Raw genomic sequence first — 26,641 nt, forward strand, 5'->3', positions numbered from 1 at the left:
TCTTTAGAGCAAATTCAACCCAACCATCTGAAGCCACACAAATCACAGATATCATAATCATGACTATATACACGGGAGTAATGTTTTTCATTACACTGTTCTTTACAGACTAATTCAGAACTTTCTGAATGTACTATAATGCCATCCCCGGGATCCATATCTTGGACTCTGTTTTAATCCTCCCTGGATAAAGTCCAAAACAGAACCAAGTTTAAAAGACTTCCTCACTGTATCACAGGACAGCATAATTAGCTGATAACACCAAACCAGTTTCATCTAAGTCACAACCTCAACTGCCTGCAGCAACCAGGAAGTAATCTAAATGCAGAAGCCGACTAGGTATAAGATAATAGAGTGTGATGAAAGGCACACTCTGTTCTAAAGGTGCTCAATTATCTTTTAATTAGATTTTGAGTCTGTTGAATGTTTTGAAAGCCAAACAAAAACATACCAAGATTGAAAATTTGGACAAATTTACTAGGGTTCAAATTTTGCAATCCTCATTGTTTGATTTCAAAACATTCCACAGATTCAAAATCAATATTTATCAAATGCCCGTTGTAAAGAAGGTACACATAATTTGAATGATAAAATGCTTATTAAATGTTATTGTTGACACAACAAGTACTTGTTCAAAAAGTTTTCTCATCGTACTTTACATAAGGTTTTGGTAAAGTGATTAGAATGAGTCCCAAATTACAGACCAAATCTACATCCCTGACTTAATCTATTAAATAAGAAGAAAAACACACTTCAGGTGGAAAGAATACTGTATTTCAATACTTTAATACTGAAATCAGCTATCATACACATCCATCAGCTCTTTTATTTCCTTGTCCTTATCTCAGGAGGACATTCAGGGATTCAGGAAGAATTCTCAGCAAATCTACAATACTCTGTACTTCATCTCCATGCTTATGTCAGGTTCTTTAATAAGTTACTTCTTATTCATTGTTTTCTAGTATTTACGAATTAGTGCAATACATCATTGAGGTATTATTTAAAAGGCAAATACCCTATAGATATGGATTTGTCATTCCAATTCCTTGGCACTCAATAATATAAGTGTCTTTAGATGCATCTTCTTCATCTTCTGATTTCTTCACAGAGAATTTAGCCTGAAACCAGAGAAGTGTTTAGTATATAAGTAATATGAGGAGGGATGAAAGGAGAGCCCACAAATCCTACTTAAAAAGTCAGGTAATTAATATCTAACTCATTTTATTGAAGCAGCTAGAGGCACAAAGATCAAATGACTCATGAGAAATTCAGTAGCCTGGATATAAAATATTTTGTTCCAGAACCATGACTCTTGTTCAGTAGTAATGCTTGTGCAGTTCTGCCAGAATGTATAGCCACTCCGTAACCACTGAATCAAAATCCCAGGATATCTGTAGGCTAGTCAATTATCATTTTTAAAATCTCAACTGTTAACCGTAATATACCTTCACTACCTACTTCCTAAATTTTTTCTAAAACAGGGCACTGAAGCATTTATACTCCTCTTATTTTGTCAAGTATCAAGTTTTCAATTTCCCTCAAATTTTTCTTGCCAATTTAATTCCCTAAGTATGCTATTAAAAAAAAATCTAGTTCAGAGAAGGAAGGTGGGGGGAGGCTCTTCATCTTTATTGGCTTAACAGTGTTATTTTTGACTTGTTAACTAATTCAAGTTTGGCTTTGAAATATATGATCTCCATCACTGTATTCTGGAAATGTTTTTTTTTTTTTAGAGCTACTGTGTTCATTCTAACAAAACAATCAAAATCAAAACAACTGAGTGGGTTTAATTTGTAGCAGAGAGATTTCAAGGGTGCCTAAAACCTTAGGATTCTATGAAACACCATTTGAAAACCATCACTCTGGGCCCTGTCAAATAATAATATTCACAAATTATTCCAGTTTCAGTTTTATGTGGCAGTGTACTGATACACAGTAATACTGAAAATTATTGCTGAAAGAATACACACTGAATTCTGAGCTATATAGCCAAATTATTTATGTAATTATAAATGCATATGTATTTTTTTCACACTATAAGCATTATATAAACATGAAACATAGGAACAGTCAAGGAAACCATTTCTAACCTATACACAGACATATTAAAAACTACGAAAATTTAGATTTGGAAGGAGTCTTAAGGGACTATGCACCAGTCTCTGATTTTACAGATCAATTATCTGCACAGAGGCACAGAAAGATAAAGCAGCTCACCCAAAGTCCCTCAGTTACAAGACAACAAAGTTGAACAAGAAACCAGAGCTATAAATGCCAGGTCACAGTACTTTTCACTTCAAATAACATGTCAGTGTTTATTATATGCAAAGCACTATAAAACGGAAGATCAAATGAATACAACTTGGTCCCTACTCTCAAGGAGATCATAGTCCACAAAGAAAGACAGCAATTACAAATACAGCATTAATGGAAAAATAAAAAATATAGCTAACGATCTCTTGACATCAAATATAATTTGCCTTTAATTCCTCTTAGCCTTTTCCTACAATTGAACCAAAATTTATCTAAGCTTTTTTCTTTTCTTTTTTTTTTTAAAGACTTATTTATTTTAGAAACAGAGAGAGAGAAAGAGCACAAGCAGGAAGGGCAGAGGGAGAGGGAAAGAGAATCTCAAGCAGACTCTACTGAGTGTGGAGTCTGATGTGGGGCTCGATCTCACAACCGTGAGATCAAAACCTGAGCCAAAACCAAGCGATGGACGCTTAACTGACTGTGCCCCCCAGGTGCCCTTTATCTATGTCCCATGTTATTAATAATCGTACAAATAAACGGGAGGGAGTAGGGCAACAGTGACTTTGTGCTTAGTACACGTCTATAGTGGCTTTTTTTTAAAAACAGTATGATTTATAATTTTTAAAACTACTTAAGGTCAGCATCTTCATAAAATTCTGACATAAATTTTATATCACTTCATGAAATTACAAAGACTATAGCAAAACGGAACTATGCAAAGTTATCGGAAAAGGCAAGAAATGAAGCTGTATGCATTAAGTGTAAAAAAAGTACAAAGAGAAAACACTTTTAAGAGGAAAATACCTAGTGGTCAACAGTGGTTTTACTAGCAAAAGGGAATATGGCACTTTTTTTCCCCCTTATTTTTCAAATTTTCTATAAAGAAATTATATTAGTTCCAGATGAGATAAACGTGTTAGTCACTTTTTAAAAAAAGATACCATAAAAGTCATTTTTTTAAAAAAGGTACAATACTAAATCTTATTTCACTGAAAACTGTAAATTTAGTCTTATAAAGGTTAAGAGGGCTGGTATGAAAATTTCAGCAAATATTCCATTCTACCACAGAATCATGAGAAAATGAAACATTTAAATTATTACATAAATATTTAAGTTTATGGCCAATTATAAATCCCTTATGATTTGATTTCATAGTTCTCACCAAAACATCCTTACTCTGTAAGGCAGTACCACATGTGGGGTCTGATGTATGCTTTCCTGGGTTTACTCAAAGTACAGTTCTGCCACTAAGAAACTATATGGTCTTGAGCAATTAATTGAATCCCTCTACTTTACTTTATTCCCATGGAAAATGGGAATACTAATAAACAGCCATCTAAAGTGGTTATGCAGAGGTGCACCTGGATGGTTCATGAGTGTATGACTCTTGATTTCGGCTCAGGTTGTGATCTTGGGGTCCTAGGATTGAGCCCCTGTCGGGCTCCACACTTGGCAGGGAGTCTGCTTGAGATTCTCTCTCCTTCTCCCTCTGCCCCTCCCCCTAGCTCTTGTGCTCTCTCTAATAAGTAAATGAATCCTTACAAATAAGTAAATATGCGGAGCCTGGGTGGCTTAGTCAGTTAAGCCTCTGCCTTTGGCTCAGGTCATGATCTCAGGGTCCTAGGATCGAGCCCCGCATTGGGCTCCCTGTTCAGTGGGGAGCCTGCTTCTTCTTCTCCCTCTGCCCTTCCCCCTGCCTGTGCTTGCTCTCTCTCTCTCTCAAATAAAGAAATAAAATCTTTAAATAAATAATAAAATGCTTATGCAGAATAAGATGATGCAAGTAAATTGCTGAGTTAGCTCAATGTCTGCTACACGGGAAGGACTAGGTGAGTGACAGGAATTATGATTATCATTAAACTTTCTGTCTACTACAACCTGACTCAAAACTGGCTACAGTAAAAATCAATTACTCTCGTTAATGGAATGAATACTCACCTTTGCTAGTTGCTCAGCAAAATGTATAGCCGTTTGTGTATGGAGTGTAACTGGTCCTGTTTTTATTCTGGAAACTCCACAGGCTAATGCCATGAAAATGATTAGCTATTAAAAAAAAGAACAAAGGAGAAAAATTTCACACATTTACTAGTATTTGAAGTTAAAATTCTACTCCTTACCACATGAAAATACTATTAGAAATCAAAAGAGCTAAATGAATTTCTACTTCTTTCTATTATCATTCTGAAGATGATAGAAAACTTGTGTCACCTACAGTCTGTGGTATCATAGAGAAATGCTTAGCAGCAGTTGTTAACATAGGTTTTCTAAAATTACTGTTTAAGAATAACATATAGAGTGCTCGCTTCGGCAGCACATATACTAAAATTGGAACGATACAGAGAAGATTAGCATGGCCCCTGCGCAAGGATGACACGCAAATTCGTGAAGCGTTCCATATTTAAAAAAAAAAAAAAAAAAAAAAAAAAAAAAAGAATAACATATAGAGTTAAAAGCTAATCTATTTAATCAGACCAACTGTCTCTACAAGCTGGAATATGACAAACTTCTTCCACTCTCTAAAATTACATTTTAACAGGTAAAAAAATACACTAATACAGAATTACTGGGAGTATAGAGTACACCAGAGTAAGAAAAGACTAGAAACAAGGGAAATTGTCTTTAAAAACTAGTTAAAGCAGTGGGTGGGGGGTGGCGCCCGGCTGGCTCAGAGAAGCATTCAACTCTTGATCTTGGGGTTGTGAGTTCAATCCCCACACTGAGTGTAGATTACTTAAAAATGAAATCTTAAAAAAGAAAAAAAAGAAAGAAAGAAAGAAAGAAGAAACTGGTTAAGAAATCCTGAAGAGTATATTTTTAAATAAAGATTGCTGATTTGAGATTAAGGAGAAAAAGGTGTGGTAGAAAAAAAGAAAATCTATTAAGACAGTGGACCATAAAAAGATCTTACTTGGAAACATTCACCAGTATCTCTCCATGTAAGTAGATATGTTAAGTTTCAGAGGTCTATGACACATCCAAGTGAAAATACTGATAGGTACAAGGGATATGAATTTGGAGTTAAGGAGAAAAGCCTGAGCCAATGATATAAATTTGGGAGCTGTTTGTATACAGATGGTACGTAAGCTGTGACACTGGACAAAACAACTGAGGAAGTGAATATAGATACAGAAAAGATGCATGAGCCTAAGCCTAGGGATTCTCCAAAATTTAGAAGTTGAGAAGATGAAAACAATAGTAATAACAAACTAGCAAAAGGACTAGAATACACAGCCAGGGAGAAAAGAAAGATAATAATGTTTCAGGGAGCAAGTGAGAGGGGTGTCTGGGTGGCTCAGCTGGTTCAGCATACAACTCCTGATTTTGGCTCAGATCATGATCTCAGGGTTGTGAGATCCAGTCCCGTGTCGGGCTCTGTCCTCGGTGTGGGCCTGCTTAAGATTCTTTCCCTCTCCCTCTGCACCCACTACCGACTCTAAAAAATTTAAAAATTAAAAAAAGAAAGCACGTGAGGAAAATATTTCAAGAAGGAAAGAGCGATCCGTTGGGCCAAATGCTGTAGCCAGGTCAAGCTGAAAACTGAAATGTGAGGTATGTAATTCCAGAACATTTAAAAACTGGAACTAGGACATGTCAATTAGTCAATGATTAAGTCAATGATTAAAATTTATATTCAGACCTATCTCAGCTGGTCCACCTGAGACCCCCTGAGCTCCAACCCTAGTTCCCCATGCGGTCCCATTTCCGCTCCAACAAGATGAAAGAAACTATCATGAACCAGGAGAAACTCGCCAAACTGCAAGCACAAGTGCGCATTGGTGGGAAAGGAACTGCTCGCCAAAAGAAGAGGGTGGTTCATAGAACTGCTACAGCAGATGATAAAAAACTTCAGTTCTCCTTAAAGAAGTTAGGGGTAAACAATATCTCTGGTATTGAAGAAGTGAATATGTTCACAAACCAAGGAACAGTGATCCACTTTAACAACCCCAAAGTTCAGGCATCGCTGGCAGCAAACACTTTCACCATTACAGGCCATGCTGAGACAAAGCAACTGACAGAAATGCTACCCAGTATCTTAAACCAACTTGGTGCAGACAGTCTGACTAGTTTAAGAAGACTGGCTGAAGCTCTGCCCAAACAATCTGTGGATGGAAAAGCACCACTCGCTACCGGAGAAGATGATGATGATGATAAAGTTCTGGATCTACAAGGTCTCTCTTCTGCAAGCATGCTTACCTGGTCTTGCAGATACTCATCCACAGCACCACCGTGTCTGAGATTTGCTAAGAGCATTTCAGCAGCTTCAATTCCAACCTTGTCCGCATTTACACCTATGACAGACATGATGGGAAAAAACTAAATTATGAAGAGGCAGAAAGTTGAATTAATATATCCCAGTTAGCACTGGTATAACATTTTTTTAGGCCTCTGCATTCACCCAATGCAATTTTTAGGATAAGACCTTTAAAATACTTAGTCTTCTGGGAGCTTAGCACAGGCAAATCATTTGTATCTTTAAATGAACCTAGTGGAGGAAAAACCAGGCTGCTTTGGCCCTGTTTTAAAAGTACTAATTATGAGGGGCGACTGGGTGGCTCAGTTGGTTAAGTGTCTGATTCTTGGTTTTAGCTCAGGTCATGATCTCGGGGTCATGATCTCGGGGTCACATGGGGCTCTGCACTCAACATGGAGTCTGCTGGAGATTGTCTCTCTTTCTCCTCTGCCCCTTCCGTTTGTACACTTTCTCTCAAAATAAATAAATAAATCTTTAAAAATTTTTTAAAAAAAGTACAAATTATGAAACCAATTTATAACCAAGTTATGATCCCATAATACTATGCCCCAACTTCAAAATTTTAAATTTGCAGTTTATATGTGTTATAATTAGTCTGCAGGCAATTCTATTAGAACTAAAGGATTTTTTAAAAGTCAGAATTAATTTTCATCTAAGGAAGAACAGATAAAAATTCTCATATCAAAAAAATTCTCATATTAAATATTGTAAAATTTTATTCCTTTAAGATTTAAACAGGCATTATCTTATTTTGAAAATAAGACAGAATATTTATCGCCATCCCCTACTCCCTGCTTCTCCACATGCCCCAAATCTTTATACAATGCTGAATACAAAATAAGGCTGTCAAAAGTAGTAGAATATCAAATGATTTTTTTTAAAGATTTGTATATTTATTTGAGAGAAAGAGAGAATGAGCAGGGGAGGTACAGAGGGAGAGAGAGAGAGAATCCCAAGCAGAATCCCTGCTGGGCACAGAGCCTGACCCAGGACTGGATCCCAGGACCCTGAGATCATGACCCAAGCTGAAATCAAGAGTCAGCTGCTTAGTCGACTGAGCCACCCAGATCCCCCTCAAATGATTCTTTTAAAGTATTTACTTTAAACCAGAAGAAGCCCCTGGCTACAAATAAAAATGTCTTTTAAGGCATGAGAATGTGGTAGGTTTTTATTTCTATTTTATATTTGGAAATTCATTTGATTACATATATGCCTCAGTAAGATTTCCCAGAAAAGTGGAATTTTCAAAATTTTAACTAGTTTTCCTTACAATGGTTACTATATATAATAAATATCTTCACAATATCCATCAGTCAAGTACATAACTGAATGAAGTGACTTGGAACATGTGGTATGAATCTCAACTACTCAACCTCTTCCAAGTGGAGATGGAAATGGAGATGATAAAAGCTGCAAAGTTGTTACAGGTATTAGAGGTAATATTTATAAAGCACATATTACCATGACTGGTTCATTATAAACTATTAATAATAAGTTAATACTGAGTACCTAGTATGTGTGTCCCACCACTAAGTAATAGTAACTGGTTCCTTTGGTAAGGCAACATAAGAAAATACTCATATATTAGAGAATCAGAGGATAAGCAGGTACTAAACTGTAAGGTATAAACTATATCCCCAATGAAAGTTCAGAAAAGGAAAAGACTATAGGTTCTAGAACAATTAGAGAATGTTTCATGGAGCATAAAGGACTCAATGTGAGTTCTTGAAGAATGGCTAAAATTTGCACAGAGGATGAGGGAGAAGGAAAGAATTTCTGGCTTGGCAGTATTAGTGAGCAGCAGATGGGCTAAGATTTCTCTGCCAAGCGGTGAAGTATTTCCCAGAGCTGTTCGCACTCCCTCTCACCCAGCTGCCTTGATAATGAATAACGGTACAAGTGGATCTACATCATTACCAGCTATTACTAGAGGTCTGTGGCAACTCAACAAAATGAAGTATATATGAGAAATCTGTTTATTAGTACTATTCTTCACAAAAGAGCAAAACCCTAATTTCCTCTGAAATGTTAATGCTTTTCTATGGACAAAAATCATCTAGTATTTTGCGTATTTCTTAAAAAGGTCTCAATTTTGATGGTTTGTAACAGCAAATTAAAATTCACATTCAGTGATTTGGGTGTTTTCTAGCTTATAAAAAGGACAATATTACAAAATGGTTATAGATTAAAAAGAGAAGGCCAAAGGATTGATTTTAGGACATTAGAGGGATGCCATGAATTACCACACATACTGAAGGAGGGAAGGAAAGTGCTTACTCTAACCTGGGTGATTTCCACACACAGGAAACAGGGACTGATTAACCAGAGGCACAAGTCATCTTAGCTGACCACTGGGCCACCATAGCAAAGAACATAACTAACTTAGCAGCACCTGGGCAGCTCAGGCGGCTAAGCGTCCGACTCTTGATTTCAGCATAAGTCATGATCTCAGGGTTGTGAGATGGAGCATATTGCTTAAGATTCTCTCTCTCCCTTTCCCTCTGCTCCTCTCCCCCACTCACTCTCTCTCTCCCTCTAAAAAAAAAATAAATTAAAATTAAAATTAAAAAAAAAATGTTTAAAGAACATAACTGAAAAACAAGAGCAAGCAAAGAATACACAACAATGTAAAGACAAAATATATCCTGTCCATGCTGCCATCATATAAAGTTGGAAGAGATCCTCACATACAGTTAGTGGTCCAGTCTCATTTTTCAGGAAAGGAGAGTCCAGAGTTGCCATGCAGAATCATGGCGGGACTGAATATTCCGTCCTCTCATTCTCAGTCTGGTGCTCTGTTAAAACACACTGCCTCCATCCAAAGCCCCAGGACTCTCACACAAAACCAAATTGCACTTTTGCTATATCAAAGAATGTTATAGCTGGAAGGACTTGAGAGATTCTCCAGGCTAAGTCTTTCACTCAATAGATAAGGAAATAAAGGTCAAATTAGTTTTAGTGACTGAGACAGTGAAAAATGACTAGTTTACACATTACTGTTTCAACCACAACCAATGGCATGGACAAGCAGCTAATGTTGCTTCTGGTAATAACTCTTAGATGTTAGCATTCAGGGTCTGGTAATGTTCCAGTTAATTTCAATCAGAAATGAAAGGGGACATTTTCTCCACCAGAAATGAAGGGGAACAATGCAAGCTACGACATTCTCTCTGATATCCTTAAATATATATGCGACCTAGGCTGAGCGATAAGACCCCAAGCTGCCTTGACATTAACTAATGACATCTCATTTGACATCTATGCCTGCTAGGAAACAAGGGAGAGCACCAGCAGGAGTCAGTCACTCTGAGCAAGTATGTTGCCCTATCATCCATTCCCTCCTTCTGTTATAACTCTAGAAATGAGTACTGTGCACTCTGAAACTGTATTGTCCAAAGACAACTTCAAAGTAAAAGTGGTCTCATATGACAAAGTAAGAAAAAGTGTTGATGGAATAGTAGACATTTTTCAGAGCTGGCCGGCAAAGTTCATTCTAGGTGTTGCTGATAACAGAGTCCTGGTCGCTTTACAATCTCAATGCAACATATCTAAAACTATCGTCTACGTTGGCAAACTAACTCGACCTCCTATATCACAATTTGTAAATGTTTCCAGTTAGCCAAGCTAGTCTTCCTCACTTCCCATATGCAACTGGTCACCAAATATCTACTCCCCGTCCTAATACCCTTGTTATCGGAACTCCCCTCTCTAGTCCCAGTCACCGCTTTCCTTCGTATAGGCCCTCACCATTTCTGACCTGAACAGCTACAACAGTCTTGTCCTCCTGCCTCCAAAATGGTTTTCTTCTTATCCTCCACGTATCTATCAGAATTATCCTTCTAAAGATCTGATATTACATTCCTCTGTAAAATCTTTATGTTTTCATGATGAAACTCAAAGTCCTTTCCATGGCCTATGAAGTGCTTCAACATCTGGCCTCTGTAAACCTCTCTAACCTCATCTCCACTCCCCCACTCCAGATCCTGTATCTGTCATACTTGGTTGTACTGCCTAAAAAGAGAATACAATTCTTTTATGTCAGCACTGTCCCGTGTCCTTCCTCCTTAGCTCACTTTGTCATCTGGCTAATTTCTACTTATCTATAGAACCCTTTGGAGGATCGCTGAATGGCAGAAGCCAGATTTGGAGTCAATCAGCCCCCAAAGGAGAATTAGCTGTTCTTCCCCTGTGTTCCTATGGTACCCCGGGAATAGCAAAATCGTACTGTCCTGTCTCCTCTGCCAGACTAAGCCAGGAAGCAGGACAGTGGCTCTTCCACTATGACCACAGAATACACTACCTGGCACATCTTGGTACCCAATGAACTCATATTCTACCCAATGTCTGTCCAGCACTTATCACATATTACACGGGATTCTAGTCCCTGCTTTATATTTTTCATTATCTTTGCTTTCTCAAGACTGTTAGGTACAGGGAAGAATCAATGTTGTTCACTACCCATGTTGATTCCTCCCCATATCTAACAAGTAATTGGCATACTCTAAATGTATTTTTGATCACTACTTCTCAAACTTCATTGTACGTCAGAAGTATCCAGTGAGCTTGTTTTTTTTCCAAATTTATTTACTTACTTATTTATTTTTTATTGTGTTATGTTAGTCACCATACAACACATCATTGGTTTTTGATGTAGTGTTCATGATTCATTGTTTGCATATAACACCAAGTGCTCCATGCAACATGTGCCCTCCTTAATACCCACCATCCCCCCACCCCCTTCCCTTTAAAACTCTGTTTGTTTCTCAGAGTCCACAGTCTTTCATGGTTTGTCTCCCCCTCCGATTTCCCCCAACACCCTTCTCCTCTCCATCTCCCAATGTCCTCCGTGTTATTCCTTATGCTCCACAGGTAAGTGAAATCATATGATAATTGACTCTCACTGCTAGACTTATTTCACTCAGCATAATCTCCTCCAGTCCTATCCATGTTGATGCAAAAGTTGGGTATTCATCTTTTCTGATGGCTCCAGTGAGCTTGTTAAAACAGATTCTTGGGCCCAAATTCCAGAGATTTTAATTTGATAGGTATGAAATAAACCACCAAACTTGTATTTCAAACAAATTCTGAGATGATGCTGATACACTGCGGTCCACCAATCACACTTTATATAGCACAGTTTTAAATAGAATTCAGTTATGTCATATTCATTATGTCATTATGATTTTACTTATTCCATTATGTTCATAAGATCTGATACCCAACTGGTATCTACATCTACCAAGTGAGCAGACTAAGATTTACCTGAAATTTTTTATTTTCCGCAGTAATAAATGTGGTTAAACAGAACTGCAAGAGTAAGTACCTTTTAAAGATCTACAAAGCAGCAATAAAGTAAGCAGCTACCACACAAGTAACAAGGAGTCCAACTAGAAGTGACCTCAGTGGCAAAAGTAACTTCAAATATTACTATCCAATGTATACATGTATCTCCTCTCCCAAATATACTAAATCTTAACTACACTTCCCTTTCACAAAAGTATTCAGTTTTTTGAAATCACCAATGTAATAACTAATGCAGGGAAGATTCACCAATAGACACTAAAACCACTGCATGAAAGCTGTAGAGGAATAAGATAATCAAATGGTCTCAAAGTATTATCCTAGATGACTTTATTACTTTTAAAAAGGGAAAGGATTTATAGCCAACAGACCTGGAAGACATTGCTTTAACCAAGTGATCACAGCCAGCTTTATCAATAAAAGACAAACTGACATTATCACCTACCCTGTTATGATACAAAGGAATGCACATAGTCACCTATTCCTACAAAAAATGTTTCACCTGAATATATCTAATCATGAGACAATCAGACAAAACCAAATTGTGGGAAATCCTATGAGAAAATGACCTGGACTTTTCAAAATGTCAGTATCATGAAAGAAAAAGCAAGGTGAAACTATTCTGTAGTAGGAAAGAAACTAAGTATGGTGATTCACAGACCTGTACCCCTGGGGCTAATAATACATTATATGTTAATAAAAAATAAAAAGAAAAAAAAAAAAGAAAAGAAATTAAGTAGACATGACCAATTAGCTGAATGGTCAAAAAACCAAAAACACTGCTCTAAAAAATATTTTGGAGACAACTGGTTACATCTGAATATAACAGACAAATTCTCTGGTTGTAAAATGCTATTGTGATTACTTAGGTATTACTCTCCGGACATCCGTGCTACACTATTCAAGGGTAAGACAGTATCTGCAACTTACATTGAAGTAGTTCAGAAATTCACAAACTTGCAGCTAAAAGTTCACTACTGGTAAGTCTTGGAGAACAGTGGATGGATGTTCATTAGCCGTTCAACTTTTCTATAATTTTGAAATTTTTCTAAGTATAAAGTTGGCAGAAAGACTGAATATCTAACTGACTCTAAAACATAATCTATTAACCATATCTTTTTATACTTAACATCAATCATGCTATAACATTCAAATCCTAACAGATAATTAAAAAATTTTATACTAGCACTGGAAATTGTGGACCCCCATTCATTTATCCGTACCTCGTTTACCAAGCGATGAGCCAGCAAACAAACAGCCGGTGGATGTCTCAGCAATAATGCTATATAGGAAAAAAAGAAAGTATTACTATCTATGATATATTCTGAAATTACATGCAAATACAATACAGTGGAATAGTGATTATTAAGTATGTAGAATTAGATCTATTTAGTAAATTGCCAAAAGTGAAATTCTTTATATAGGGAGCGGCACAACTAGCATAGTCCAACTTCATCAGAGCATCAGTATTCTTCAGCACTTCCAACAAGAAGTCACACTAGATTCTAATCGATTCACATGCAAGGAATGACTCTCCCTGAAGTTCTGCCATCCACAATAAGATACCATTTCTACTACACTATAAAGTATTTTATGAGGGGCACCTGGGTGGCTCAGTGTGTTGAGCATCTGACTCTTGATTTCAGTCACCAACTCAGGGTCAGGAGATCAAGCTCTATATGGGGCTCTAAGCTCAGGGCAGAGTATGCTTGGGATCTCTCTCTCCCCCTTCCTCTGCCTCTCTCCCCACTCAGGCTCTCCCACTCCCTTAATATAGACTGCTATATACTTAGGATGTTTTATATGAACCTCATGGAAACCACAAAACTAAAATGTTGGTACACAGAAAATAAAGAAAACACCAAGAGAAAGAATACTACCAAAAGTCATCAATCACAAAGGGAGCAAGAGAAGAACACGAGAGAAACAGAGGACTACAAAAACAACCAGAAAACAATTAACAAAAGGGCAATAAGTATGTATCTACCAATAATTACAAAGCCAGTAGCAACTCAAGTGTCCATTAATAGAGGAATAGCTAAAGATGTGGTATGTATATACACAATAGAGTATTATTCAGCCATAAAAAATGAGATCTTGCCATTTGTGTGCTAAGTGAAATAAGTCAGACAAAGAGAGACAAATACCACACAATTTCACTTATATGTGGAATCTAAAAAACAAAAGCCCAAACAGATCCATAAATACAGGACAAACTGAGGGTTGTCAAAGGGGAAGGGATGGGGGATGGCAAAATGGGAGAAGGGGAGTGGGAGATACAGGGTTCCCAGTTATGGAATGAGTAAGCCACAGGGATGAAAGGCATAGCATAGGGAATACAGTCCATGGTATTGTAATGGCATCATAAGGTGACAGATGGAAGCTGCATTCGTGGTGAGCAAAACATAACATATTGTCAAATCACTATATTATACACCTCAATGCCAACTACACTTCAATTAAAAAAAGGAAAGATCTTTCTACAGAAATGTTTGGTTTTGCTTTAGTTTTTACTTTTATTTTTTTTTAAGATTTTATTTATTTGAGAGAGAGAGAGAGAGCATAAACAGGAGCAGCAGCAGAGAGACAGGGAGAAGCAGGCATTCCACCAAGCAGGGAGCCTGATGCAGGGCTCCATCTCAGGACCCTGGGATCATGACCTCAGTCGAAGGCAGATGCTTAGCCCACTGAGCCACCCAAGTACCCTGTTTTATAGTTTTTAGATAGAACTATCAAATGTAGGACATGCATTTAAATCCTTTAATAGAAACTCTGAAAGATACTTTTTATCCACAAGAGACACTCTCATACTTCAAAAGATTAAAGCATTTTTATATTTAAATCAATAACTCCTAATTAAATTAATATAATTATTTTCTAAATAGATCTTTGCCAGATCTAACATTTACAAGTCAATGGACTTCACATTTGAGGTACAGAAAAACAACTGGAAATGTCTCTCTTAGGATCAGCTTCAGAGACTAACTTCTGATTAGTTTAAGAGCTAGCTTAAGAGTGAAAGAACTCTTAAAACGTAATGAAAAGCAAACCATACCCAGAGAAAAATTCTGAATAAAATAATGGTCTTAATTCATCATACTGCTGTTTTAGGTAGGAATGTCCTTAAAAATATGCCTTTTTAAAACTGTACTATTTCAAGAGAAAAACTACAGATCTTTCACTTAAACAGGATAATTATTTCAGAGCTCTCAATCAGTACCCAGGAAAAAGTGTATTGTCTCACATTATTCCATTTCCATTGCCAAAGGCTTGGTCTTTAGGTTCCTGAACAGGTTGGATGTTAACATAAAGATCCCTAATCTCCTTTCTGATGCATCTTACAGCAGCCGCTGCCATATCTTTTGCTACCTATTTTGGCAAGACAGAAAAATAGAATGAAAGAAATTAATGATTATTTTGACAATTATTTTCAAGCCTTCAAAGGAGCATACAATAATTAATAACTTTTATGTGCATTATATAAAAACTAGACTTTCAAGAGTAAGAGCATAGATATTTAGGAAAAATTTTTAATGAAAAAAAATCCATTAAAAAATTATGTGCGTTAGGGGGACCTGGCTGGCTCAGTCAGTACAGAATGCAACTCTTTTTTTTTTTTTAAGATTTTATTTATTTACTGGAGAGAGAGTGAGAAACAGAGCATAGAGGGAGAGGGAGAAGCAGATTCCCCACTGAGCAGGGAGCCCAATGAGGGACTCAATCCCAAGACCCTGGGATCAAAGGCAGACACTTAACCAACTAAGCCATCCAGGCACCCCATGGACTGGAGCATGCAACTCTCGATCTCAAGTGTTTAAGTTCTAGCTCATGTTCAGCATACAGAGTATTTAAAAATAAAATCTTCAAAAAAAATGAGTACTTTTAATAATTTCAAAATTTATATGACATAATACCAAGACCCACATACACTTCCAGACAACTTACTTTAAATGGCAAAACACCAGCAACAAAAGCTCTTCCATATATCTTAGTCACAGAGCCACGGTCCGTTAAATTTATTGGATTCAACTGTTTAACTGGTGACATTCGGACAATCACTTCACCACCCCCTTTTGGGTAGTAGCCCCTACAGAAAGTATAACAAACACTCACATAAACTGCTTGTACAACAAAAATAAAGCTAAACGTTTATAATAAAATAACATGTGAATGATCTCCAAACATATAGTTCATGTTTGAAATTTCCAAATAATGTTTTGGATCTGTGCTGTCCAATATGGTAGTCACAGACTGCATGTGACCATTTAAATTTAAATGTAATTTAAAACTCAGCTCCCAGTTACACTGGCCACATTTCAAGTGCTCAACAGTCGTATGTGGCTAGTGACTACTATATTGGGCAGATAGGGAACATTTCCCTCAACGCAGAAAGTTCTTTTTGACCATGCTGTTTTAGAATATAAACTCCTTGACAGCAGCACTTAGTCTGTTTTGTTCCTGCTATATTCCAGCGCGCTAAAATAACATCTGGCAAGGAGGAGGTCCTCAGTAATATATGACGAATACTGAAGTAGCTAAACACTAACAAAATTATAACTCAAATACTGAGTGTCACTTTATTCTACAGAGGACACTGGCAACATAAAGAAGAGAGTAACAGCACTCCTATCCACAAGGAGCTCTTCATCTGATAAATACATGGCCGCACAGACAACCTACTAGACCACACCAGGCTGTAAAAGACCACAAGAGAGGTGCAAATATGAATTCCAACAGAGACACACTCATAGACAATTCACACAAGAAATTACAGGTTACACTATGAAAAAATATAGGATTTCTAGATTTTTTTTTTAAAGATTTATTTTATTTATTTGACAGAGAGAGAGATCACAAGTAGGCAGAGAGGCAGGCAGAGAGAGAGAGAGAGAGAGGAAGGGAAGCAGGGTCCCTGCTGAGCAGAGAGCCTGTTGCGGGGCTCAATCCCATGACCCTGAGATCATGACCTGAGCTGAAGGCAGAGGCTTAACCCACTGAGCCACCCAGGTGCCCCGGATTTCTAGATTTTAAGAGAGCAGGAGAGGAAAAACATGAACAAAGAAATGAAAGCCCAAAGGCAGAGTAGGTTTAAAGAGCAAGTAAACGTGTGTTAGAATACATGGGGCGTGGGGTTGCAGGGAATGAAGCTAGAAAGGTAAACTGGAACAATGGACCAAGACTGTAGCACACTTAAATGCCTCATGAAGAAATTTGGCCTTGTTTTGATGTGGCAGAAGGGAAGGCTTGAAGAGAAATAATCTGAAAAATCAATGTGTTTCTTTGGAAAATAACTGATTTGCATTGTGGAGGAGAGTCCCTTTTATGATCCTGCCATGCTTAATCCACTTTCTGCACACAAAAAGTACTCAGTCTGTGTTGAGCATGGATAACACCAGACATGAAGGTCCCTCAGTGTAGCGATTCCCTTGAAAATATTTCTTCCTAGAAACAAGCAAACACCATATGTGGCTGCTTTCAAGTCCCCATGCCCCCCTGCTGCTTTCTGTTTTTAAGCCCAGGAAGCACAATTATTTCCTACAAACTCTATTTCCTAATTACTATAAGAAGTAGTGGGTTCCAGAATAATTCTCTAATGTCTCACTTTCTCACAATTTTAAGTATAAATAGTGGGTAGAAGGGCTAACAAATAAGTAACTTACCTCATTTTAATATCACAATTAAATTTGAAACCAAATTTTTCCACAATTGGCTTGAAAACCTGAAAAATCAGTTTATTGTTACTTAAACCACAAATATTCACTGATTCAACACGCATATTTATTAAACAAAAGTGCTCTGCACTGAGCTGGCAAGAAGGCACTATGGATAAATATTGACACAAAAATACGTAGGAGAGTTCTATTTTTCAAATAAAATAACTGATATATAAACCAAAATTAAAAGTTTAACATTTAATTGTTCACTATGAACATAGTTCTAAGATACAACACAAAATCTACACACAATCCGTTACCCTCTCCCACAAAAGACGTAGACACCATGAAGAAATGAACAGGTATGCACACAAACCACTCAGGATATGTTAAATAGAAGATAGAGATTCAGAAGAATACATGAGAGATCATCTTCGTTCATCAACAACAAAGGCCCTTACCATAGCTGTGTAATCAATCTGTGGTGCCATTTCAGCATTAGTTCCACCTTTTAAACGAAGCTCTGATGGAGAAGCAGCAAAGAGAACACAGGGCATTGAGACCTGCATCAAGAGGCACACACTCCTAAGAAGAAGGCAAAACAGGGTTAGCCACATTTTCTTTCTAAAGTCTCAAGAACATGGTGTTACTACACATCAAAATGAGCTGAGCACAGACAACTGGGAAGGCAGGTATGTAACCTCAAGTCTAAAGTTTAAAAACACCCCATTAAAAAAGAGAGGGCACACTTGGCTGGCTCAGACAGTAAAGCATGCAACTCTTTTTTTTTTTTTTTCTTTTCAGTGTAACAGAATTCATTGTTTATGCACCACACCCAGTGCTCCATGCAATAAGTGCCCTCCTTAATACCCACCACCTGGCTCCCCCAACCTCCTACCCGCCCCCCTTCAAAACCCTCAGATTGTTCTTCATAGTCCATAGTCTCTCATGGTTCATATCCCCTTCCAATTTCCCTCAACTCCCTTCTCCTCTCCATCTCCCCATGTCCTCCATGTTATTTATTATGCTCCACAAATAAGTGAAACCATATGATAATTGACTCTCTCTGTTTGACTTATTTCACTCAGCATAATCTCTTCCAATCCCGTCCATGTTGATACAAAAGTTGGGTATTCATCCTTTCTGATGGAGGCATAATACTCCATAGTGTATATGGACCACATATTCCTTATCCATTTGTCCATTGAAGGGCATCTTGGTTCTTTCCACAGTTTGGCAACAGTGGCCATTGCTTCTATAAACACTGGGGAACAGATGGCCCTTCTTTTCACTACATCTGTATCTTTGGGGTAAATACCCAGTAGTGCAATTGCAGGGTCATAGGGAAGCTCTATTTTTAATTTCTTAAGGAATCTCCACACTGTTCTCCAAAGTGGCTACACCAACTTGCATTCCCACCAACAGTGTGAGAGGGTTCCCCTTTCTCCACATCCTCTCCAACACACGTTGTTTCCTGTCTTGCTAATTTTGGCCATTCTAACTGGTATAAGGCGGTATTTCAATGTGGTTTAATTTGAATTTCCCTGATAGCTAGTGATGATGAACATTTTTTCATGTGTCTGATAGCCATTTGTATGTCTTCATTGGAGAAGTGTCTGTTCATGTCTTCTGCCCATTTTTTGACATGATTATCTGTTTTGTGCATGTTGAGTTTAAGTTCTTTGTAGATCCTGGATATCAACCTTTTGTCTGTACTGTCATTTGTGAATATCTTCTCCCATTCTGTGGGTTGCCTCTTTGTTTTGATGACTGTTTCCTTTGCTGTGCAGAAGCTTTTGATCTTGATGAAGTCCCAAAAGTTCATTTTCGCTTTTGTTTCCTTTGCCTTTGGAGACATATCTTAAAAGAAGTTGCTGTGGTTGATATCGAAGAGGTTACTACCTATGTTCTCCTCTAGGAGTCTGATGGATTCCTGTCTCACGTTGAGGTCTTTTATCCATTTTATCTTTGTGTACAGTGTAAGAGAATGGTTGAGCTTCATTCTTCTACATATAGCTGTCCAATTTTCCCAGCACCATTTATTGAAGAGACTGTCTTTTTTCTACTGGATATTTTTTCCTGCTTTGTCGAAGATTATTTGACCATAGAGTTGAGGGTCCATATCTGGGCTCTCTACTCTGTTCCACTGGTCTATGTGTCTATTCTTATGCCAGTACCATGCTGTCTTGGTGATCACAGCTTTGTAGTAAAGCTTGAAATCAGGTAACATGATGCCCCCAGTTTTGTTTTTCTTTTTCAACATTTCCTTAGCAAATCGGGGTCTCTTCTGATTCCATACAAATTTTAGGATTATTTGCTCTAGCTCTTTGAAAAATACCGGTGGAATTTTGATCAGAATGGCATTAAAAGTACAGATTGCTCTAGGCAGTATAGACATTTTAACAATGTTTATTCTTCCGATCCAAGAGCATGGAATGGTCTTCCATCTTTTTGTGTCTTCTTCAATTTCTTTCATGAGTGTTCTGTAGTTCCACGAGTATAGATCCTTTACCTCTTTGGTTAGGTTTATTCCCAGGTATCTTATGGTTCTTGGAAGCATGCAACTCTTGATCTCAGGGTCATGAGTTCAACCCCCACACTAGATGTAGATCTTGCTTTATTTTTTTTAAAAAACTTATTTGTCAGAGAAAGAGAGAGAGCACAAGCAGGGGGAGTGGCAGGCAGAGGGAGAAGCAGACTTCCTGCTGAGCAAGGAGCCCAATGTGGGGCTCAATCCCAGGACCCCAGGACCTGAGCCTAAGGCAGATGCTTAACTGACTAAGCCACCCAGGTGTCTCTAGAGCTTACTTAAAAAACAAAAACAAAAAACAAAACACCTCAGTAACTAAGGAGATCCTGAATCTTAAAGACAGCATTTCTGGGGCGCCTGGGTGGCTCAGTTGGATGAGCGACTGTCTTCAGCTCAGGTCATGAAACTGGAGTACCAGGATCAAGTACCGCATCGGGCTCCCTGCTCAGTGGGGAGGTCTGCTTCTACCTCTGACCTTTCCCCTCTCATTCTTGCTCTCTCTCATTCTCTCTCAAATAAATAAATAAAAGGAAAGACAGTATTTCATAGAAGGAACAGGCCTTAAATGATCAGCAAATCTAGGTTTGAATCCACCTCATTAGTCATGTGATCTTTAAGTTACATAGAAGTAAAAAAAGAATTTTTTTAAAATAAAACTGTTCTTATAGTTTTTATAAAAGGATTCTTGAAAGTGCGATCTAGGGGCACCTGGGTGGCTCAGTGGGTTAAAGCCTCTGCCTTCGGCTGAGGTCATGGTCCCAGGGTCCTGGGATCGAGCCCCGCATCGGGCTCTCTGCTCGGCAGGGAGCCTGCTTCCCTTCCTCTCTCTCTGCCTGCCTCTCTGCCTACTTGTGATCTCTCTGTCAAATAAAGAAATAAAATCTTTAAAAAAAAAAAAAAAGTGCGATCTATGAAAACCCATTTAATATAGCTAAAGCCTAAAAATACAGTGAAGAAAATAGAGTCAATTAAATTGTAATAACTTTTCTACAATGACCGATAGTTACACGCACAAGTCAAGGCCGAGGTAGAGAAATACTTAAATAATTACATCTGAATCTCTACCATGCACAAGGCATTGTTCCAGATATCAAGATATAGTACTTACCATCATGGAGTTTATGATATGATGGAATAATCTTTTACAAAGACTGACAGCTGAATAATTTACATTGAAGTAAGTTTAAAGGAAATAATCCTTGCTGTAACTCACCTCTGATCATTATAGTAAAATAATGTGAGAAATCACACGAATTAATTCTAGAATATGCAGTATTTTATAAAATGAAACCCTTGGTCAGATTATCTACATGAGCTGTCACATTCATACAGATTGTGGTACAGATTAGACATGGCCTCTAATACCAAAAGACAGACCTTTACTTAACCTCATGTTAACAATGCACATGTACTGAAATAAACAGTCTCTGTCACTGACAACGCATTTCATTTACTGACTGCGTAACATATTAGGTATTATAAGAGAAAACATATACAACATAATCCCTGTTCTTAAGGAGTTAAGTGAGGAGCAAGTGAAAAAACCTGGAAATGTTTAGTTCACAGCAAACCATAAGGTTAACACTACTTAATTTCTCAGTGTTTATTCCCTCCGAGGACCCCAAAATTTAAAGTGCTTTCCCCTCTTCACAGATAAAATCAGATTGTAAGAATAGTAAAGAAAACCTCAGGGACACCTGGGTGGCTCAGTTGGTTAAGTGTCTGCCTTAGGCTCAGGTCATGATCCTGCAGTCCTGGGATTGAACCCTGTATTGGGCTCCGTGCTCAGCAGAGAGTCTGCCTCTCCCTCACCACCATGCAATCTTGCTATCTCCATCTCTTTCTCAAATAAATAAACAAATAAATAAATCTTAAAAAAAAAGAAAACCTTCACTTTAGGAAAGTAAGAAATTGCAAAAACAAGGGTAGACACCTGAGAAAACACATGATACTATAATCACAGTGTAAGATAAAAATGTTAGAATGTGAATAAGTAAGATGAGTTTTCTTGCTAGGAAAAAGCTTAGTTTAAGTCTCATGAATGGAGCTGGATTTGCAACTTTAAACTCATTTTCCATATAGTCTAGTGGGTTAGAAGCCAGAAGGCCTACACTCTGATCTAGTTCTGTCCCTGACTCCATGACATTGGGTAAATCACTCAACCCCAGAGGCTCTTTATTCTCTCATTCACAAAGTGGAAGAAGAACTGGAAATACATGGTTTCTATTTTCCCTCTGGCAGCTTCAAAATTCTGTAATTCTGTTTTAATCTTTAGATAGGTGGTTAACTATCTAACTTCCCCCCCCTTTCTATATAGGAGAATATTCAAAGTAACAAACTGGCTATAAAGTAAGATACCTCAAAATTCCTTAATCCTCTTAGAAAGTTCTCAGTCGGAAAACCTCACCTTAGGCCTGGCAGCAGGTCCCTTTTCACAGAGGTCTATTCAAACCATACCCAAGTCTCAATTATCACTAAATATTTTCTTTTTTTTTTTTTTTAACATTTTATTTATTTGAGAGAGCGAGAGAGAGAGCATGGGGTGGGGGTGGGGGGTGAAGGGGGAGCAGAAGGCAAGGGAGAAGCAGGCTCCCCACTGAGAAGGAAGCCTGATTCAGGGCTTCTTCCCAGGACTCTGAAATCATGACCTGAGCCGAAGGCAGACGCTTAACCACTTAACTGACTAAGTCACCTAGGTGCCCACTAAACATTTTCATAAACTAAAATAATCAAAATCTATTAAAACAGTTTCTGATACAAAGTAGCATCAGGTTTATATCACTAGTTCTTATTTTATCAAATTTCCCAGTAAAAATAGGATTTTGGTAAAACGATGTGGTTTACAATAGCAATCAGCCAAATAACTCAGAAAACAAAAAATGTGCTCTCTGTGTGTTATCAATAAAAGGAGGAATTCTTGGAAAAGGATAAAGTCTCAATTTAATTGTTAAATATCCATTTTCCAAAGGGAGGGGGAACCCCAAGATCAGATCTAAACATTTCTAAACAGGGTAGCATAAGTATCTATTAAAAGACAACAAAAATACCTAGACTAATAGTAGAATATGGTCCATAATTAGCAGCAAGCCAAGAACTAGACAGGCTACATACAATGCAAAAACTACTCTTACTACAGAGCATAAAAACTTGGTCATTTTCCCACAGTCCGTTTCTAAATAATAAAAAGAAACAAACAGGCTATACCATGCACAAAGGAAAATTCTAGATTTAATAGCTACAATTAATAAGCAATTAGATACCCAAAACTACATCATCTCTGTCCCTAAAAGGTTAGTGTTTTATCTCCATTTCAAAAGTGAAGAAGTGGGGCGCCTGGGTGGCTCAGTGGGTTAAGCCTCTGCCTTCAGCTCAGGTCATGATACCAGGGTCCTGGGATCGAGCCCCGCATCAGGCTCTCTGCTCAGCGGGAAGCCTGCCTCGTCCTCTCTCTCTCTCTCTGCCTGCCTCTCTGCCTACTTGTGATCTCTGTCTGTCAAATAAATAAATAAAATCTTTAAAATAAAATAAAACAAAAAAATAAAAGTGAAGAAGTTAAAGCCCAAAGAAGTTAAGCAACTTGTCTAGTAATGGTAGGTGGTACCTGCACCTGAATCCAGGTCTAACTCTAAAACCCATACTTTAGTGGAAGATAAGTGATACATACCCTGCTGTCTTGGTATCTGCTGTGTGGATTCCACCTTTAATCTTCTCTGGTGTAAACATTATTTCTGTCGAGCCGATTTCTGCCCCCTCCAATTGCCCATCACACAAATCTCGAATCATTTCCAGTCCAGATAAATGTTGAGGCCTTCAGGTCATAATACTGCATCAAAACGTGTGCATTCAGACTGCCTATAGCCCCACATTTTATGACCCATTTATAAAACTGCAATGGCAAGAAAAGAGCAAGGTCTAACCACAACAAGTGCCATATCTTCAGTGTCAGAGCTTCTTTTGAGTTTTTAGGGACCCAGACTACCTGCTTGAAGGCATCATTTGGTTCCTTCCAAACCACTTACTTTAGCTAAAAGCACATACATAGATGCACTGTTGCAAATGAGAAGTGTACAGAGAGGAAAGCTGAAAACCTATCCCAGGGCCACCAATCTCACTTGCATGTCATTGAATAATCTATGGAACCTGTTATGGGCTGAATGGTGTTCTTCCAAAATTCTTATGTTGAAACCCTGACTCCTAATACCTCAGATTCTGACTCTATTTGGCGTTAGGGCCTTTAAGGAGGTGATTAAGTTAAAAAGAGATGGGGGACAGGGGCACCTGGGTGGCTCAGTGGGTTAAGGCCTCTGCCTTCGGCTCAGGTGATGATCCCAGGGTCCTGGGATCGAGGCCCACATCAGGCTCTCTGCTCAGCGGGGAGCCTGCTTCCCCCTTTCTCTCTGTCTGCCTCTCTGCCTACTTGTGATCTCTGTCTGTCAAATAAACAAATTAAAAAAAAAAAAGAGAGACGGGGGACAGCTGGCTGGCTAGCTGGCTGGCTGCGTCAGTAGAGCATGGTACTCTTGATCTTAGGGTTGTAAATTCAAGCCCCATATTGGGTGTAGAGATTACTTAAACATAAAATCTTAAAAAACGAAAAGAAAGAGGCAGTTAGGGTAAGCCCTAATCTATTCTCTGTGGTATCTTTATAAAAGGAGATTAGGACATACAGAGACATCAGGGGTACACATGCACATAAGGATGACCATGTGAAGAGGCAGAAAGAGTGGGGCCATGTCCAACCCAAGAAGAGAGGCTGGAAAGAATCTTCCCATATGGCCCTCAGAGGAAACCAGCCCTGCCAGCACCTTGATCTTGGACCTGCAGGCTTCAGAACACTGAGAAAAATATATTTCTGTTGTTTAGGCTACCCAGTCTGGTATTATGGCAGCTCTAGCAAACTAATGAAGTACCTAACACATTCTTAATGAATTGGATTTTCCTTCTGGTGAAATTGATTGCTGCAAACAACTGGTGTGACTAAGGTAATTAATGTTTGCACACATTAATAATTGCCTTTTAATAATTTCAAAATGGAATGTGGATAAAATAAAAGACCAAGAGACTGCTCATCTATTACAATGTCCAAAGGAATCAGTTTGGCTTCAACCTGGGTCCCCTTCTAATATGTGCCTATACCTGAAACTTGACCTGCTTGGTTTCACAGACAGAATGAAACAAGTTCAAGGGTCAACGTGTTTCCTTGTCCACAACTGGTAGTTCTGATTGTACTCGTAACTTCTTAGAGGTCTGAATATAAGCTAGAATAATATGTTCGGGTACTAGACTGAGCTATGATTCTAAAATGTGCAGCAGCAGAGAATACACTGGTTAAAAAGTGGGGTTTCCTCCCGCCCTCCCGGCTGTGCTGTCCTGAACCCTCTTCCCCTTTGCCGCAACCTCTCCAGGTACTTAATAAGCCCAATGACGGGAGAAAACATTTAAAAGACAACTCATCAGGAGACTAGAGAACTTTAGCTATATAGAATGAACGTGGGCCTATTTTCTCAACTTGCCCCTTCAGGCTGTCAAGATCGCACAGCCCCTACTACCGCTAACCGCCCCAGCTGGAGCATGGTGCCCCGGAGCCTTGAGGCTGGCTTCAAATTCCTCAACCTTGGGGCCGGTTCTAACAAGCATCACACCCGGGCTGCCAATTCCCCAGCCACACAGGGCGACCCAAACCCCAGGCCCGGAAACAGCAGCCCGCCCCCCTCCCCTGCCCGGCGCTCGCTCACCCGCATCCCCCAGTCCCGCAGCCCCGCCCCCCAGCGCCCCGATTCACCTCAGGCCAGGCGTGCTGCGGCCGGCTCGGATCTTCTGTACCCGCAAAGGGAGGCCCAGGAGACAGCTCAGGGCTGTAGACACCCTCAGGATCTGGCCGCCCTGCCAAGGGTGTGGTGGGAGAGGAGAGAAAGAACATCATCAGACAGGGAAGCTCGCTTCCCTACGCCACCGGCCCTGCCCCGCACTCACCCCTTCCATGATTCCGCCGTCCACCTCCACCCGCTGACCCGCCATCGGAGGCGCCCTGCGGTCCGGCCCGCAGCGACAAGGCCTCTGCCGGAATGGGAGGAAGAAAAGAGGCTCGCCCCGGCCCCGCAGCTCCGAAACTTCCGTCCCCGCTTGGGACCGCGGGGGCTTGCGGAAGCACGAAGGCGGCGCCGGCTCCCGGGAAACCGGAAGCAGCTGAAACAAACCCCGACACTCCGCGCGGGGACCCGGGATCTCCCGGCCCAGCGGCAGTACGCGTGCGCGCCACGGACCTTGTAGAGGCGGTGCCCAAAAGATGCCGTCAAATCCGACGCTCTCCCGGAGAAGCGGCGGCGGCTTGGGAGGCACCCTGGGGCTCCGCAGTAGATTCGTCGCTTGAAAACACCAGCCCCCTAGCACGGCAAAACACGCAGGCTGAAGAAACTCAAACTGGATTCACCGGTTGTCTCGCGGGCTTCTGCAAACATCGGTGTTTATCTCTTTTCTCAAGGATCCTGCTGTATCCAGAGCTGACGAATTTTAGAGCTGAAGCTGGAAGAAAGGTCTGGATCCTGCAATGCACAGACCACCTTCTCCCTGGTCGCGTTTGCCTCTTCTGCAGACGGCCCCTTAATACCTGTGAGCCCGTCATTGGTCACAGGGTTGTGCGTAGTAGTAGTA

General features: G+C 39.2%; 2 protein-coding genes across 4 annotated transcripts; one reads left to right on the forward strand and one right to left on the reverse strand.

Annotated features, from left to right (window-relative positions):
• Window positions 1-770: 770 nt before the first annotated feature.
• On the reverse strand, window positions 771-26,221 carry RTCA (RNA 3'-terminal phosphate cyclase). 3 transcript variants are annotated; one of them, XM_080800691.1, is made up of 11 exons: window positions 25,964-26,221; window positions 25,773-25,873; window positions 23,655-23,876; window positions 17,922-18,045; window positions 17,467-17,525; window positions 15,752-15,893; window positions 15,051-15,175; window positions 13,030-13,088; window positions 6,448-6,542; window positions 4,192-4,296; window positions 771-1,118 (listed from the first exon to the last, which is right to left on the reverse strand). In XM_080800691.1, the coding sequence occupies exons 3-11, from the start codon at window positions 23,771-23,773 to the stop codon at window positions 1,017-1,019; spliced, it is 930 nt and encodes a 309-aa protein (XP_080656817.1). In that variant the 5' UTR covers window positions 23,774-23,876; window positions 25,773-25,873; window positions 25,964-26,221; the 3' UTR covers window positions 771-1,016. The 3 variants fall into 3 exon arrangements, with proteins under 3 accessions (XP_080656817.1, XP_080656819.1, XP_080656818.1); XM_080800693.1 differs by having other exon boundaries at window positions 23,655-23,798; window positions 25,964-26,181; XM_080800692.1 differs by lacking the exon at window positions 25,964-26,221 and having other exon boundaries at window positions 23,655-23,813; window positions 25,773-25,869.
• On the forward strand, window positions 5,984-6,393 carry LOC308340714 (transcription factor BTF3-like; the record flags this gene model as incomplete). Its single annotated transcript, XM_080800054.1, has 2 exons — window positions 5,984-6,342; window positions 6,390-6,393. The coding sequence occupies 2 exons, from the start codon at window positions 5,984-5,986 to the stop codon at window positions 6,391-6,393; spliced, it is 363 nt and encodes a 120-aa protein (XP_080656180.1).
• Window positions 26,222-26,641: the final 420 nt, after the last annotated feature.

Source organism: Martes martes (genome assembly GCF_963455335.1).
Source record: "Martes martes genome assembly, chromosome: 4".
Taxonomy (NCBI): domain Eukaryota; kingdom Metazoa; phylum Chordata; class Mammalia; order Carnivora; family Mustelidae; genus Martes; species Martes martes.